This window comes from Salarias fasciatus, chromosome 14 (assembly GCF_902148845.1).
Source record: "Salarias fasciatus chromosome 14, fSalaFa1.1, whole genome shotgun sequence".
In the NCBI taxonomy this organism is placed as follows: domain Eukaryota; kingdom Metazoa; phylum Chordata; class Actinopteri; order Blenniiformes; family Blenniidae; genus Salarias; species Salarias fasciatus.
In genome coordinates, this window is record NC_043758.1 from 31,199,158 (window position 1) to 31,217,614 (window position 18,457).

Below are 18,457 nucleotides of genomic sequence, written 5' to 3' on the forward strand. Positions count from 1 at the left end.
CAATGACTGTGGTTAAGTTTACAGAGATCTGAAGCTGGAAACAACAGATTCAATCATTTCATGAGGAGAAATCTTGCTGCTTCTCATGACTTTCATGTGCTTGATTGTTCTTCTATGAATTCCTACTGTTTCTTTCAATTGTGATTTCACATACTAACAAAAATATTTTTATCTGAATGACTGACTTTTATCTAAATTTAAAAAAAATAAAGAAAGAAACCAAGCAGACTCAAATATTCATTGTCTCTTCTTTGATTAAAAAGCTTGCATGCATTCATATAATCCATTCAAAATCTTTCCTTGCTCTGTCGCCGCTGCAGTAAACGTGGTTCAAAACTACACAAGAGCCAGTTTAATATGTGATTCCAGCCTCAGCTCTGCACTGTTATTCTAATTCACCTCCTTCCTTTTCCTGTCCTTCTTATTTTGACACTTTTAAACATCCGCATGACCAGACGGCGCTGAAGCTGTTGGTGTCGTTCACATGTTCGCTGCACACGAGCAGGCCCGGCACGTTGTTGTCCCCCCTCCGGAGCGATGTAATCTCGGGTCTCTCCAGGTGTGGGATATTTGACAGATGAATTGCAGGCCCCCTCCAACCATGTCAGTTTTACCTGCAGGGCGGGGGTGGGGGACGGGGGGGCGACAGCGAGGGAGGAGAAATCCCAGAGACGGGGAGGTCGTCACTGCCGAGGGGCAAGAAACACTTCACGGTGAAAAACGGAGACGAACCGATGAGCTGCGTTGGAAATAAAAACATTTAATGGCTCGGATTCTCAGCAACTGCATTTTGAGTTTGTGTTCAAACAAACTGCAGAGACAGATCGGCCTGCTGGTGGCGCCATGTTGCCGAGAACAGCTGATTCTTTTAGGAGAACAAAGTGGAAGTACTGGGAGCAGAGCAGATTTTTAAGAAAAACTGACTCACTAATTATCCCCCTGATCATGAGTTATAAAGACGAAAAGAAAATAAAGACCAACATTTAACTGAAATGAAAACATTTAATGAAAACAGAAGTGGTGTGTGTGTGTGTGTGTGTGTGTGTGTGTGCGTGCGTGCGTGCGTGCGTGCGTGCGTGCGTGCGTGCGTGTGTGTGTGTTTAAATCCTTACAGCCTGTCACCTCACATGCTGGGAATCCCTCACTGATAAAAACTAGATCTGCTGTTTCTTTGCATCAGGATGCAGAATCCTCCTAAGCTGAATATCCAGACCAGGAGATTTTCCTCCCACTTCCTGTTATGGCGTAAAGGGTTTTGACCAAAGTTTGATTTTGGGGAATCATGGTTAGAACTGCTAAGAACCCTCTGTTTTCATCTGTAAATGTTTTCTTCTTATACCTGCTGGACCAAGTTCAGTTGCTCTGACTGAGTGCTCTGTGTCCAGCAGTCACGGCTCCGTTCGGAGGTTCCCAGGTTCAAGGCTTCTCCCATGCAAACCCCTGAGAGCCCATGAACCTCCGAATGGAGCCGGGTTGGATGGTTGATGTGGATATAATGTATGTGGATATAAAATATGGATGATGTGAAGCCCTGACACATCAGACCGTCAAACAGATAAACACTGTAAACAATAGTATCATCGACACATAAATGACATGCAAGACAATGAAATCAGTTTATATTAAAGGATCATCCATCCATCCATCTTCCACCGCTTATCCGGGACTGGGTCGCGGGGGCAGCAGTCAGAGATGCCCAGGCTTCCCTGTCCCCATACTCTTCCTCCAGCTCCTCTGGGAGGATCCCAAGGCGTTCTCAGGCCAGCCGAGAGACATAGTCTGTCCAGCGTGTCCTGGGTCTTCCCCGGGGTCTCCTCCTGGTGGGACATGCCCGGAACACCTCCCCAGGGAGGCATCTAGGAGGCATCCTAAAGAGGTGCCCGAGCCACCTCAGCTGGCTCCGCTGAGCTCCTCCCTGGTGACTGAGGGTGCTTTCACACCTACTAGTCCGCTAGAGTGGTTCGGTTCGGACATAAATTATTCATCAACATCGCAGATGTCAACTAGTTCGGTCCGCATTTACACCACTTGTTTTTGCAGATGAACTATCCACTGTGACCCTCCTGCCCCTTGGTGGCGCTGTTCACACAATATATATATTATACATACATACATATATATATATATATATATATATATATATATATATATATATATATATATATATATATATATATATATATATATCAGTGGTGGGCTGTCAGGGCCTGCAAAGCCTTCTCTGCTGGCCTAAAAATTATCTGAATTACAGACTGATGTAAATTATATTTTGTCCATAAATAATTAATAAATGATTCCAAACGGTATGTTCCAGTTCCTTTCATAGTTTTCCCGTGGTTGCTTGCGCTGCTTCCAGACATGTTTTTTTCATAATAAATCATTTAACCAATCAGATTTCAGGCATCATCTGTTGCTAGGGTCAAAGAAATCTGCCCGAGGCCTTCGCTATCCGTTCCTGATGGCGCAGTGAAGTAAAGTGAAGCGTCAAACAGACAGTTACTTCAACCAATCAGACAGTTGCTTCAACCAATCAGATTTCGAGTTGGCGACTCAGAGCCTTCTAGCTTCTAACAACAGCATATCCAGGCCTTCTGATTTACATTCACCAAGAGATACAGTAGGGGGCGGTATGCACCTAAGTTGTTGGTCGCCTACCTCAATTATTCCAAAGAAGAAGAAGATGAAGACCTGAAGAGAAATAAAACTTATGCCAGAAATACCACAGGGCAAGCTGGACTTTCAGTCCTGGCTTTATGGGACTGAAACGCACGGATAATCTATATGACAGAGCAGTTGAACTCTTTTTGAGGAAGGAAAGGAGGATGTATTTTGTTTGCAAATAATCGGGATTTTGGTGAGTAAAATGTTCCTCTTTTCCTAAATAATATTGCTGTTTTATTAAGTTGTTGATGCTTATTGTATGTGCACAGATGTAGTAGGAGAATAGTGCACTTCAGCAAAGGCATTTATTCTGGCTGCATAAGTATCTATCTGCTGTGCAACAACTCTTTATATGCATATCTGCATAATAACATTTTTTTTTGTAGACAAAATAGCTATTGAGAGGTGGATTGGTTCAGGCGGATCTGTTCTGAAGGCCTTAATGTGAAATGCACGGTCCGCCGCCACTGATATATATACAGTATATATATATATATATGTGTATGTACAAAAAAAAAAACAAAAACAGTTTTTACTCATTTTATTACAAGCAACATGTCAAAAGTCAGCTTGGAATCTTTATTTAAAACACAGATAAGACTCTTCTTCAGGATAACAAAAGGCTGAGAAAAACAGGTTAATGTTTTAACAATCAGGCATCAAGAGGCCTTCAGCACTTGTTCTTACATGAGCCAAAATAACATAATAACAAGACGCAAACCGCTAATCAAATGGTTCATGTTTTGTTAAAAAAGCAAACTTAACCATTTCCTGATCGAGTAATATTTCTTTAATCTCCTTTTAGGGAGCAGGAATTACTTCAGGCCTGTTTACACAGCAACCATATCAAGTGAAAAACACAAAACATTTTTGCTGCATTCTGAAAACACTGCTTCTTTGGAGACAATTCTGCACTGAGCCCAAATGATTCCAGAAAATGACGTTTTCACCCGGCTGCAAGACGATGGGCCTCAAGTATTTTTGAACATTTTTTTTTTCCCCCAATACCTGCCAGTTCTCCCTTCTATAAATGAGGCTTCTGTAAATTTAAGAGAGTGTAAATTTTAGAAACATTGTCGCAGAGCCGCTGTGGTGAAAGCGAGCTTCTTAAAGATGCAGAGTTGAGGTGGAGGTAAAGAACAGCGGTTGACTTGATTCAATATGCTTTGAAATATGAAGAAAAAAATACTCAATTTAAATATGAACCATCAAGAACACAGTCTGAACTATAACTAACTAACAGTCTAACTAATACAGCTAGTCTTGGATAGTACGAAGGTTGGAGTATTTTTCCAAACCAACGTGTTCCATGACGTCTTTCTTGTTTTATGAAATCAGACGTGTGGTACTCGTGCTTTCAGACGTCGGGTATGAAGATGGAGCTGCTGTATGAGTCTTTGTCGTCGTCTTCCCCACTTTCTTTGCGATCCTCCAGAATTTTATCCAGAAGGTTTGGCGACTCTGGCCGGACCTCTGGATCATCGTGTAGGGACTGACCATGTGCGCCCGGCTCCAGGTGGTGGTCTGAGTGAGGCAGATCCTGGATCTGTGGGTGGGGACCAACGCACGGGGGCTCCAGCTGTGGGATCATGGTGGTCAGAGACATGGACAAGGGCATGTGGACCAAGGAGGACCCGGGCAGGGCAGCAGCTCCGGGGGCAAACTGGACTCCTGGATTCGGCATGGTGGATATGGTGGTGAGGGACTGAGCCCAGGGGAGGTAGGTCAACCCTGAGTCCTGGAGCTCCATCGGAGGGAGGCTGGTTTGTCCTGGAGCCACGGGTATTGTCTGAAACAACAAACAGGTCTTTAATATTTCCATTTCTATGGTTCAAGATTTTTCTTGAATCTTAACAGTTTCAAAAAATTCAAAACAAATATTATACTTTATCAGATGCTGAGGTGGAATCGATATTTCTGTCTCACAAAATATGTCCTTTTATTCCCTTTTTAAGTGGCAGAGTTGGCCAACCACCATCGTCCCATCCCCAGGGAGAACATGCAGCCCCCACACAGACAGGCCTGGCCTAGCTTTTGATTTCAAGCTCCAAGTATCTATACTTGATTTTTTATGTTCCACAGTGTGTTGTATTCATCATTAACTGCCACTGTATTCAGCTGCTGTTGATTCAGAACTGACCCTCTGAGCTTCCATGGAAACATGTTTTGATGCTGTGGAGTTCCCCTTTTGGACATCGACCAACCAACGGACTTTGGCAGGCAGTGCAAACACGTCTGACGTCTTTACCTTCAGAACTCGGAGGTGTGGGAACGCAGGACATGGCGTTCACTCAGAGGGGGAGACATGCCCCAAGGCAGAGTTTCTCCACTTCGCTTGTGGTTATTTTTAGGTTTCTTGCTTTTAATTACGAGTTTAAAGTAGACTAACTGGAAAATCCAGTCTGTCTAGTGGTTGGAGTCGACAACTTCATGAGTTTCATGTTGTGAAACCTCCCAAATTGAACGTTTTACAGATTTAAATGTTACATCCAGATTGTTTAGGTGTTTTGTGCCACTCTGAGGTTAAACATCTTTCTGAAGCGAACACTGACAGCTACATGGTGTGGATTAGGGGTATGATCTTGTTGTTTGGAGCCTCCATGACCCTCTGACCAATCCTCAGTCCACCATTTACAGACTTTGGCAGAAGCACACAATCTCATGATTATGTAAAAACAAGAGTGTTCAAAATGAAAGCACAGAACATAATTAATGATCTCCGTTTCTGTGTCTCATATGATTTTATTTTTGACAGCCTCATAGTAGAAAACGCACCAGGCTCCTGTGTGATCTATAGTAACTTCTAAAGGGTTCCAGACTGAGGTTAGGAAACACTGACCATCTGTACAGAGACACATTGTGGGCCAGATGAGCCATTAAATACTCTGATTCGATGTTTTTAGTCGACTGGTTCTTAGTTGTGTCTGATGTTAGTCTGAATAAAAATAAGTGTTTTATCGAGTGAGTTTAAGTAGTGGGAAAGTCAGTATGTTCAAGTAAGTGACTGATATTTTACAAGTGTCCTGCCGCCACTGATTTGGTTTGGGTCGGTATCGTTACCATAGCTACCAATGCACCGTTCATGGTTTATTTTGTATTCATGAAAGCCGTCCAATACGGCCCGGCGAGTATTACGTGGCGTTATGCGTCAGATCTGCATTGATTGGAACAAATCAAACACAATAGGATACTTGTGGGAATCTGCAGGAGATGTGGGGAAATACCCAGTGACCGCGGCTGTTGGTTTTGCATGTTAGTAACAGTGGGTGTGTCCACCAGGAAAAAAGAAAAAGAAAAAAACCTCTGGGGCCAGGATCTGTTGCCTTTCTCAGGGCAAAACAGCCTAAATCTCCTCACTCACCCCAAAGTTGGTGAGCAGTGGTGTGTGTGTGTAGGTCAGCATGGTGTAGCTGGGGCAGAGCGTCTGCATGTACAAGTCTGCGGCGAGGGCCGGGCCGGCCGGGTGGGCGGCGGTCTGGGCCGGGGGGTCCTGCTGCTGCTGGCTGTAATCAGATGAAGACCAGGGCATCATGGCGGGCGGCAGCCCGGCGCCGCTCACGCAGGGTAACGCTGCCTTCCATGCCCCGCCCCCGCCCTGATGCCCGCCGTCGCCACCCGCCACCAAAACCTCCGCCGGAGGCTCGCCAGCGGCGTCAGACCCGAAGATTCCTGCACGGAAGGGAAAACACCTGGTGGTTAAAGGGAAGCAGGTTTCTTTCAGTTGTTTTGTGGAGTTAGCTGCAGGAATACCTGGTGAAAATGACGACTGGTTGTTGTGAGACACCACATCCTGAAAAAAAGAAGAAGAAACCAAGTGAAGGGAGTTGGACCGGAGTGTTGATGTATAAATATTCAGTATTTACGCCTGAGTCAGGCCGACCAGGTGCAGCAGCAGCTCTGGAAGGACTGTAATTACAGTTTGGTGTGGCACAAGCCAGAATCTGTTTCTGTGTTCTGTGTTCCTCCCTAATAATTAACCAACATGCCTAGAGAAATATTACCGCCAGAAGATACGATCACATCTCAGCTTCTTTTGTATTTTTCCTTATTTTTTAAATTTTAATTTTATGGCCGGAAGTGCAGAGCATGAACTTTCAGGCTTAATTACAAGGCAACAATTTCAAGTGAATTTTGGCTGTTCGTATACACAACGACGATACTTCAACTTTCTGAAAATGGCTCAGAAAGGTGGAACTTTTTTAAAACACCATCGTGTAAACAGGCAAAAATGAAACTTTCAGGAAACGCTCAGGTTCAGCCCCAAGTCGACAGCAGAAACGCTGCTGCTGTGCATTCCTACCACAGCCGCGGTGAATAGTTCTTCTGCTCATAGATGGACAGTGTTGATGTTTTCCTCCATAGTCTCCTGGTCCTGATCCAGATCCTCCTGGTAGTTCATGTTTTGTAACCTTTGCAGTGCTCACGGTGTTTGGATTGTATTCAAATGTGAGGCACTGAATTTCAAGTTTACTTTCCAATCAGGAGTCTATCTTAGGATGAGGCTTAAATTAAATCTGAGTCAAAGACCCAGACTAAGGTGAGAAGTTAAGCCCCCTGCCGGCCCCTTGGCCCCGGGGCTCTGGGCTGGACGGACCACTTCTCCCTCCTGGATGACAGATGAGCTGCTCTGGCTCGTGGTGATAACTCCCCTCGCACGTCGATCTCACACTCAAACATACTACAAACTACCAGAACATGAATCATTTTTAAAACTTAAATCGCTTTTCAAAAACCAAAACAGAGATGTAAGGTAGAGGCCATTTGAGGCTGGGATCAACACTGAGGACTGAGTAATCTTTAAATTGAGGTTACAGGCATAACTGAGTCCATGGTTGAGGGATTAACAGAGAAGAATTCAGAGTCAGGCTCCGAACTGAGAGTTCGGTTGGAGGCAAGATCAATACGAATTGTTTTCTTATGTTACAAGACAAGAAAAACTGCAGGTCTGAGTTTATTGAAATGGTTACATTAATGACAAATGTTGAATCACTAGATTTTGACATGTTAGAAAAGAACCTAACCTGTCTTCTAAAATCCAGAAATCAACCAGAGTGGAGAGAGAAATCCCTCCTGCCAGAAAACACAGCGGGTTCAAAAAAACTCCACTTTTTCAGATCGTTCAGAGGTCACAGAGATGCCGCCGCTTCGGGACAAAGACCGGCGGAATCCTCAGAGATTAAAGTAATTCTCAACATCCCTCCTGACTCTTTCTTTTTCTGAAGTCCCGTGTAATCCAGGGATTGAGTTCAGCCCTCCAAACAGTGGCCTGATAACCAGGGGAACTCTGATTCCGTTTATTTACAAAGTGTGTGAAATCTGTGTTTATGACTGTGTTTACTGTGAAGGTTAGAAGGTCAAGAATCACAATTAACCCTGAAACCCTCATCTGACTTTAATTTTTATTCCTTTTTTTAACTTAGTAATAATTGTCCTCTTTTTACAGTTTGGGGTTTTTTTTCCAGGACTATTTGGGATTTTTTTTTTTTTTTTTTTTTTTTTTTACAATTTTAACCATTAATTTGAACTATTTCGGCCTATTTCAGCCTAAAAAAGTTGTCTAAGTCCATTAAGTTTGTTATCGTGTCGTTCTATAATGTGGATTTTAATAGCATAATAACACTGATGGAGAACAAACAGCCGCCTCGCCTCTCTAACTGCTGTGTTTGCCCTCTCACACTCGTCAACAGCAGGAACAGACTCTGACCTCAAACACTGTTATAGTTTAACCACGTTTTCATTAGCGATGGACTCCATCATCCTGAGCAGAGAGACGAAAAGCAGCGTGGAGAATGTTTATCTACCTTGCTTGTGAAAGTGAACTGAAACCCACAGTGACCTGAGAGAACATGAGAACATTTTGTGTCAAAAGAATATAATCACTACAGTGGAGGTGATCTTTAGTTGGTGTTGTTTCCTGGTGTGGTAACAGGATACGACGCCTGCAATGTGGGACTTTTTCAAATTTCTTGGACTGGAGGCTTTAAATGCTCTGATAGACATAAAAAAAAAAAAACAATCTCAATGGCTGTGTTTGTGGTAGAAGTATTTGTTTTACAGCCCAGTTATTTCACCATGGCTCTTAATCTTTGGTTTTTTTTAATCTGGTTCTGCTGTTTTCTTCACTGTAGGTGTGAGTTACACCTCTTTAACTTTGTTGCCTTGATCTTTTTTTTGGTTTGTCTAACATGGGGTCCATGGGTCAGAAACTGGCATCCAGTCACTTTGCTCTTCAAAAACTACTAAGAGGGAATGTTTTGAATCCATATTGCAGTGAAATAGCAATATTTGAGAATTCTGATTTCAAGAGTCACTGTTTTGTAGAAAGAGACATTATTAAAAACCACGCAGCAATGATGTTTTACTTTCAGGTTTGGTGAAAAGACTGAAACAGACACGAGCATTTAGTGAATTAATCTGGCATTTGTGGACAATTTCCAGAAACAATACAAAATATATTTCAGAAGTGATCATTTTCATGACAGCAAATATTTGTTTTTATCGGTTTATTTTAAGGTGAAATAAAACTACAGGAAGCAAACATATTGATTGAAATTAGAATAATCTTTCTTTGAATTAACTGCAGTAAATCTCACATGAAGGTGAATGTGTAAAATGTGGCTCATTAGGGATCATTTTGGATCATTAAGGTGTTTTGTCAGTGATGAGACTTTGACATTCCTGCTTCAGTCTGTCCTTCAGCTCAGACGGGTTAACAGCAGGACGCATTAAAACCCTCCAACTGTGAGCCTTTCAAAGACTCGCCTGTCATTTTCCCCCTAACCGTCCTCTCCCTGACACCCCTGAAGGATCCCTGAGCGGTGTGGGGCCTGCGGCGACGGCCGGTGTCACGCCGCCTGCAGTCGGCCGGCAGGGCATGTGCTGTCAGGCCACTGACAGGCCGCAGGAGACGAGCTGCTTAGTGTTCCAGCTCTGACAGCAGGTGAGGGGTTACGGCAGCAAACTGCTCCGGACAGATGGATGACTGGACACCTGCGTCTCCCAGCGCTGTCCAGACCACAGTGGTTCAGGGAAGAAGTTCTTATTTACAGGTTGTTTTGTTAATCCTTTAACTAATCCGGCCCAGTCGGGACGTATTTGAATGAGTCTTGTTGGAACCAGGAGGTGGAAATAATTCCCCTGTTTATCAGATAAGCTCTCAACGTGAGAGATTAGCAATCATAATTGGAAAAATAACATATAATTACACTTTAACTTATCGTGATGTGTGTATCTTCCTTGTCATAGCGTGTGTGTGTGTGTGTGAGTGTGTGTGTGTTCCCCATGCACGTGCTCCCCTCCCTGTGCGCCGGCGGTAATAAATGGCGAGTGGGAGGGCTCCTCTGGCAGGCTGCAGGTTGCTTTGCATAGGGCTGCGTGCCCGGCCCTGGAGCCATGCAGGGGAATGGCTGTAACTGTCATGGAAAAACACCTGGATTATATAAGGACAAAATCCCCCCTGTTTCAGCTCGGGGATAGGCCCCCGGTCCTGACCGCTCACCTCTTCAGGAAATGATTTGTTAAATAATGACTAAATGACTCAGTCAGACTTCATGTTTCTCGTGAAAGTTTCTGCTCAACTGATTTCAGCTTCTTCTTTTCTTTTTTTTTTCGTTGAGTTTGTTCTTTGATCTCCGCAGTGGGCTCTCCGCTGCGGGAATCAGTCAGTGATGCATTTCATCATCTGATGAGTGACGGACGTCAGCCCGAAGACTAATGGCCGCAGATCGCTTGATAACAGAGCCGCAATTAGAAGGACAACTATTGCAGAAGACATTATTAGGAAGAAGGTGTTGATTTCGATGATCATGGAAACGAGACATGGACCACACAACAAATGAGAGAGAGAAAACCTGCACACCAGAGCCTGATTCACAGAATTATTATCACTGAGTCACCAAAGAAATATGCAATGGTGAAAACAGTTCAAAACACTGAATCCCGATTAGTCATCGTTCTGTGTTGTGAATGTTATTGCTGTTGATCCTTTGTGGCTGTTTTGTGTTTTAGTATGTGGTGAACCTCTGAGAAAGGGAGAAAAGTGGCTTCAGTGCTATTTCAGGCCCCGTTTACACAACAACACTTCAAGAGAAAACTCCTCATTTTTATGTTTTCATTTCAGAGAAGTTTTGCATTTACACAAAAAAATGTTCTGAAAATGGTTCCTGTAGTGATGAATGAGAACTTTACACTATCAACACTAACAATGGCGAGTTGGACAGCTTTTACCGGTGACTCGACTATGAAGTTCAGCTCCAGGAGAACATGGACTGGCAGTCGTTACTCACACAAGTGCAGAAGAACTATTTACTGCGGCAGTGGAAAATAAGGAAATTAAGGTTTTGCATCTATTATAAATGTGTGTCAGTGGCCTCACCGCATCAGGGGGCGTCGGCTTGCGGTTCTGCAGCTCCAGGCTCCTCTTCTTCCTCAGCAGCTCTTTGACCGGGTCTCGGACTCGGACTCCCTGATAGGGTCTGGACCTGCCGGGGGCAGACGGTGACGCTGGACAGAGAAAAACACATCCAACTTAAAATAAGAACTGGGTAAATGTTTTCTGCATAAACTGCTCATAAATCATGATTCAATCTGATGAACCATCAGGACAAAGAAAACACAATGGACCTGACCTACTGGGGTAAATATAAAATGTGCTGGATGCAAATAGGTTGCAGTCTTGGTTTGAGAGCTTTTTGCTGGTGTTAGCTCATTTTTACACAAGAACATCAGAGTATTAGAGCAAATAAATCTGAATGGATTCATATTCACTTGACACCATTCCAATATAAGAGACCTTTCAGTGTCTCATGGAATCAAACTGAGAACGACTTCAGGCTAAAACAAGTTCACTGAAATCTTTACATACAGCTCACTTCCTACTAGTACGAGGCCTGAAAGCCCAGAACCGGTACTGCGCATCTGACACGACACGCTTGATCAATCTGCAGCTCGAGTCAGTGAAAAAATGGCCTCATTATGAACCGTCTAACAGTTTGAGAGAAGGCTCAGAATGACTTGTCTGTTCCTATCAAATACATAAAATCATGGATTAAAATGTTTGAGACAGGATTGAAATGTGGATCCTTGTGTTTTCCGTCAGTGTTTAACCATTGTGGATTTCACAAGTAGCACATGTTGCTTTAGAGATGCAGCTAAACCACTTCTTTAAAGGCCAAGTCTTACTTTTGTCATTGATATTAACGAATCCTCATCTAACGTTCTCTCTTGTCTACCTGCTGCTGTTACTGCTGATGCATCACTTTGCATCCTACTATTGTACATACTGTATCAGGGATTTGCAGCGAGTACAAGGAGTCCCTGCAGAATCGGACCCGATACTGGTATCGAAGTCTTAAGTAAGCAAAACCCTCAATAAAGTTCTGAATGTCACGCATAGTGTTATTCTTACTTAATCACCTCTGAAAAGGCAGAAAAAATAAACCACCAGAGGTCGCGGATAAAAGCTACACGCTTTGAGGAATCACAAGGCTCCATAGAAGATTCTGATGTCTTTAAGAAAACCATCACTTCACACTTAGAGTTTGCCAAAGAGCACCCTGGCAAAACAACTGGGAACATGTTTCATTGACTGTTAAATCCCAAGTTACATTATTAATCTAAAAGACCAAGTACACAATGTTTCTACCGGGTGTATTTGGCTCTACACCAACTGAAGTTCAGTAGAAGAAATGAAATGTACTTCTGAGGAATTCCATTAAATTAGTACTGTTGTAAGGGTGACTGAAGTCCAGTAAAGGTGTTAAAGAGCTGAAGAAGTTCTACTACATTCAAAATTCTTCCAAAAACTCAACCAAGTTCTTCCAGTAGCTGCTCCTCAAAGGAGCCACTCATAAATCCAGAGCACACTTCCTTTTCCCTGTGTTATCGGGGTAAAGCACGCCCTGTTTGTCTATACTTGTGATTTAGACTCAGATCGGATGACGATTTATGACCGACCCATGCAAACAAGCACATTTCAAAGGGCCGGACGTGCTTCTTCCGGACACCGCGTGCCGTTATTCTCTGAACCTCAACAATCCACTGCTGTTTGTTCATTGAAATTTCAGTGACGTTTCGCTGATGTTGGTCAAGATCTCTGTCGTGTTCAAATGAAAACCATGCCACACACACACACACACACACACACACACACCCTTGAATCAATCTTTTTCTGACACATTATGCAACAATGAAGGGTCAAAGGTTCAATGGTGTTCCACCAACAAGCTCTAACTCAAGGAACCGTTGGAGAGATTTAGCTGTTAGCAAAGCTTGCAAACGTACTGTGGAAATGAACCACTGTCCTGCCAATACCAGAAAACTGTGATTGACTGAAAGTTTGTGTAGCGCCGACTGTTGGGGAGAGACTACGTATCAAACAGTTGTATTCGAGTACAACTAAGCCAGCGCAAATAAAACTGCTTGTTCCGACAGACGGCGTATGCCAAGAAAACGTGTCCTATTGTGATTTAAAGCCTTGTGTTCCAGCCCCAACATGTCTTCACCCCCTTCACTACCCCACTTCTCTCATCGGCACAATCGTGGCACCAAGACGAGCCGAATCCAGGAGGCTTCGCCGCCGCTGCTGCTTTGGTTTTAGTTGCTGTGTCGAACTCCTTCAGTCAGCTCACTGACATGAGTTTACTTAGCCAAGCCTTAAAAGCCGATTTAGTTTAACAATCAGCCGCTGAGTGCTGCAAGATAAACTACCCACCTGCTTGGGAGCTGAGGACGAAACCTGCGCCTCGGCGCAGTTTGTCAACAGCTATTTCACCTGGACTCGTGTTCCAGAGGTCAGGCAGATAACCCCGAGTAGCTTCAGGGTGCAGAAAGTGTGGAGCAAGTCACCAAGCAATCGCTGTTTTTTCTTTGCATTCTTTGATTGCAGGTTCTGCAGCTGGAGATGTCCACCGGTGATGTTACTGTAATGCAAATTTTACATTTTCTGGCCCAATTTTCAAAAAGTGTAGTTCTAAAATCATCTTTAATGGCCTGTTTATACAGTTTTCAAGTGAAAAAGAGAAACCTCTCTCCTGTTTTGAGCGTCTGTGTCCATGACAATGGCGCCAGGAGCCACTGAAAGCTAAACTTTTTGAAAACAGCTTTTCAGGTGGAACTTTTTGAAAATGCTCTGACTGTGTCGTCATGTAAACGGGTGAGAAGAAGACTTCCTGGAAACACTTGGGGCCCATTGGTGGAAACGCTGCTACTTCTCATGTTTACCACAGAAGTAGGAAATATTTCCTCTGCACATGCTCAGTAGATGAACAATAACGAACATGTCGGTCCTCAGAGTGCCTTTACTCCTAGTTGATATTCTCCTCGACTGGAGAGTCACCTGGAATATCGTTTGCCCAGACGAATGTCCGCTTACCATCGTCAATATTTATATTGTTCCCTGTAGCATGTGTGAGTGTTTCATTCCAAATAGAAACGACACTGCCAACTACTGGCCTGGCATGATCACCACATCATTCCCAGTGTAAACGTGTACAGGTAAAACTAAAGATGATACATTTTTACTTGAAACATTGTCTTGTAAATGGGGGCCGGAGTCAGTCCAGAGGATCAACCACAGTATATTGTTGGGAAAACAACTGACTTCGCTTTTCATGCTCAGAATTTCCTTCCAGCAACCGGTCGGCTTTGTAGTCTTAATCCTATGATTGCTGTTGAGAGAGAGAGCGAGAGAGAGAGAGAGTGTGTTGTTGTCTGAACTAATGCCTAATGCTGCTCTGTCTGTCCTCTACTTAACCTCTGCGCTGGAGGTAAGGGTGTCCCAACAGCGTCCTGTCCAGATTTCCATCAACACGCTGAGAGATTTGAATCTCTGGGTCAGACAGGCCAAGTTTCGCTCTCTAGAGAAACACCACGCTGTGGCAATGTCTCGTGTACAGACATGTCTGAAGATTAACCAAAACTGGAACCACGACAGCCTCCTTCCACCTCTGCCACTGTGCTGTCAAGCTGTTTACTCTCCGACAGCTGATTTGAAATATTCAGCGGTATCAGCAGAAGGTTTATCGCTGAACAGTTTGAACAATAGAAGCATTGATCACGTCACACCAGGCAGAACGTTACACCTTACCCCGCTGTGGTTCAATACAGTAAAGAAAACAATCTTTTTCCATTGGTTTTGGTATTTACCAGCATGCCAGCATTTGCGGCTGAGAGCTGAACATCCATACTGTGAATCTTCTTTTGCACCAGCAGCTGTTTACTGAAATCACCTGAATTCAACGTTCTCAGTTTGAACTTCAGTGGCTGATTCGTCTACATGCCAGAATTCATTGAGGCAATGATTTCAGGTGAAAATGTCCACATTTTGTTGAGTTTTCAGTGTCTGTTGACTTCGAAACGGTGCTTGAAGCCTCTGAAAATGCAACTTTTTAAAAAATGCCTCGTAGGAGGAACTCTGTGTGAATGTCTGTGTGTCCACATTGCTAATGTTTATAGTGAATTGCTCTGTGCAGGTATATGTGTGTGGTTTCGTTAAAAACAACCAATAGCACCCACTCGTGGCCTGATGAGAATTTTACATTGTTTTTAGCATTTCTGCTGTTTCCGTGTAAACGGGCAAAATTTTAAAATGTAGAAAGACAAATCTTAATCTCAGAAATTAAAAAAAAAAATTAAGTTCAAGATCCTTCAAAGTGTCTTTGGGAACTTAGATTTTTGAATTTTTTTTTCTTTTTTTTTTCCTGCCAGCAGAAGCTGCTCTTGGTTGAAATCCTTCAGCGAATAAACGCAGAAGTGCTGGCCATAAAAGCTGTTGATTGTTCCGTGCCGATGTGAGGACAGCTGGAGTTGCTGCAGGAGGCTGGGAAGTACAGCTGCCACAAAGCCAACAGACACAAAGGAAAACGGAGGGATTCCTGGCAGGAGAGCGAGGGAGTGTGGCGCTTATCACCACACACTATTTACACCTGCAGAACGGCGACGACCATTTCAAGTGTTTTCAGTTACAAACAAGTTGTCATTACATCTGTGAGCGGCTCAGAAAGCTGTGAGCTCTCCGCCTGAATCTGTTATGACACAGTAATTGCTGCTCAAATCTGTGAGTTAAACGTTCCATTGTCTCACACACACACACCAGGACACACTGGCAGGACACACAGACTCAATCTGTCCAAAAGAGGAAGCTGCACAGCTGTGCAGTGTTTTGCTGTTTCGGGCAGCCTGATATCAATTTGCATATCAAGATCATAAATTATTGGCCAGGTGGATGCAGCTTTTCCAAAGAGGGCGACACAAAAACTTTTTAATTGGCAACAACAATAATATGGAGACGACATTAATGGAGGACATTGGTCGAATCCTTCAGTCTGCTTCTTTTGGAGTTTTCTGCATAAATATCAAGTTATTCAGGAAGAGGTTGAAATCAACGTATCTGATGGGTGAAACACAATCTTCCTCTAAAAAGAACCACAACTAGGTCATTGCACAAAAGTACAAATTCAAAGCAAATTGTGCGTAATTTCTGTTGAACCCATTAATATAACTTTATACTATTGTTTGGAGACGAGCACAACAGAGATCTCCTAAAAGTTCTTGTGCTTGTCTTATGAGGGAACTAAAAATAAAAAAAAATGGAACTAAAATAAAAACTTCTGATGTTACAAAGAACTCAAACTTAAAGTCTTTTAACATACTTCGTAACATTTTTTTCTCTCTTTCTTTTTTGCAGATTTTACATGAATCATTTGGTTATGATATATCATATATCATAATTTGCTTCTATGATAAAAAAAAAAAAACCCAAAACAATAAACATAAGCAGCATCGAAGTACTTACATTTCTCCCAGTGCATGATGCCTATCTGGCCAATGTCATTGGTTAAACCGAAGCAAATCACTGTGGCGGGAAGTCTGGTGCGCTTTATAGCAGCCTGAAGCTGTTGAGGTCCCTCGGGGGGTTTTGCAGCTTCTTTAACCACAAACATCCCCAACGCTTCGACTTTCAGTATGAGCACCAGCAAACCCTTTTATTCAATTATCTCTACGAACTAAAGAGTGTAACTCATACCTCGGGTCTATGTACAAAACACTGTTTTCAATTTCTGGTAATAGACTTCACTGCATGCTCTGTGCTGTATATCTGATTGAAATTGATTTAAAAAATTAAAACAGCAGCAGGCGATCTTTCGTTTCATGTCACACAGCAGAGGTTCACTTACAGCCATTTTCAGTCTTGTAGATGGATCTTTACTGAGGCCCTGTTTACATGACTGTTTGAAATGAAATTGCATTTTTTTTTTCCCATTTTTGTATCAGAAAAGTTTATTGTTTACATGGCAACGATCTGAAACTGACATAAAGGCAAAACCCTGGAAAACAAGAATAATGAACATGTAAACATTAACAATGACGAGTAAACAGAGAATGGTATGAACAGACAATGAACTGGATGTTTTTTCCAGATGGCTGTCAACTCTAAAGCTACCGAGTGGTGAGAAAATATTCACTGGGAGTCATGATATTCTGGAGGAGGTCATTGCTCTTATTGTCCATCTACTTGTGCATGTGCAGGGTGGTGGTGGGTATGTGCAGCAGCATTTCTTTAAGGAGACAGGCCCTGAGCATTTTCAAAAAGTTGTGTTTTCAGTGACTTTATCCTGTTGTCCTGGAAACAGACCCCAAGTTACTTAGTATCAGTAATCCCCTCAGATTCAGCCTGTCACACTCTTTGTTCTTTCCAAGTTAACGAGATCTAAGTTGTACTTTAGTTTCTCGAAGTAATTTAAAACCAGAGTTATTAGTCCTGGTCCTGGAGGGTAAATTACATGTGTAATCTAAATTTGCTTGTATATGAACATTCTAATAAAGACACAATATTTAAAAAATAAAAATCAGTCAAAAAAAAAAAAAAAAGCCAGTAAACAAGTGTAGCTGTCAGAAATGTCTGTGGTACATCAGGCCCAAATGTCGCTGGTGTTGTACAGACTATCTCTCACGTCCTCTTGATATTTCTGATAGAATATAACTTAGTCTCTTATTTTCATCATTCTTGTTGACATTAAAGAGTCTCCAAACCGCCGACATTGCTTGTGCTATCCTGGTTTCCTGCTGCTGATGTTGCTGACTCCTGATGCCATATAATACTCACTGAATTGAATCAGGAATATAGTAAGAGCTCTCTGATAGCCGATACTGTGATCGGTATCAGTGTATCCCTAACGACGACTGCCATGAGACCACTAAGTGAGAGCGTAGCTTGAACACGATTTGAAACACATTACATTTGGATTGACTGTTGCTCACTTTCAGTGTTTCACTGAAACTCTTCAAGCCGTGGGTTTCACAGAGCTCTTTCTGCACCATAGAATGAGGGGAGAAAAATCTGTGACATGGTTTACGGCCCTCGATTCGACAGTAATGAAAACAGCTACAAGCAACACGTGCTGACCCACCATGACTTTGAGATGACCCCCTGATGTTTTTATCGCACCCTGAAGCCAGGGCTGGGCGGTCAGCCAGTCAAAGCATTGCATCGGGGCCCAGTCAGTCGCAGGTTCACGATCTGCTGTGGTGACAAAATGGCTACAGTTGTGCCCTTAAGCAAGACACATTCTCACACTTGGACTTTGAGGAATTGTTTCTTTCAGAAACAACAAAGTTTTAATGAGTCTTTTCAGTCAGGTTTCTGGTAAAAGTTAGTAATGATTTTCTCATGGCCTTTATCTCAGAAGACTGGTCTCTCTTCTGGTCCTGTTAGATCTCAGTGCTGCTTTTGATACTGTTTATCATGACATCCTGATACAAAGACTAGGATATATTTTTGGGATTAAAGGTTCAGCAT

At 42.9% G+C, this 18,457-nt stretch overlaps 1 protein-coding gene across 1 annotated transcript; it reads right to left on the bottom strand.

Moving 5' to 3' along the window:
* Positions 1-3,206: 3,206 nt before the first annotated feature.
* On the bottom strand, positions 3,207-16,498 carry pou2af1 (POU class 2 homeobox associating factor 1). Its single transcript, XM_030108694.1, has 5 exons — positions 16,454-16,498; positions 11,036-11,163; positions 6,412-6,451; positions 6,023-6,330; positions 3,207-4,450 (listed from the first exon to the last, which is right to left on the bottom strand). The coding sequence occupies exons 1-5, from the start codon at positions 16,467-16,469 to the stop codon at positions 4,019-4,021; spliced, it is 924 nt and encodes a 307-aa protein (XP_029964554.1). The 5' UTR covers positions 16,470-16,498; the 3' UTR covers positions 3,207-4,018.
* Positions 16,499-18,457: the final 1,959 nt, after the last annotated feature.

What these genes read in the sequence shown, in the direction of transcription:
- pou2af1 (XM_030108694.1), bottom strand. An exon ending in AGCCGACGCCCCCTGATGCG is followed by an intron (nt 6,452 to 11,035) that starts GTGAGGCCACTG and finishes TCTTTTTTTCAG; the next exon opens with GATGTGGTGTCTCACAACAA. An exon ending in CACTGCTCACCAACTTTGGG is followed by an intron (nt 4,451 to 6,022) that starts GTGAGTGAGGAG and finishes TTGTTGTTTCAG; the next exon opens with ACAATACCCGTGGCTCCAGG.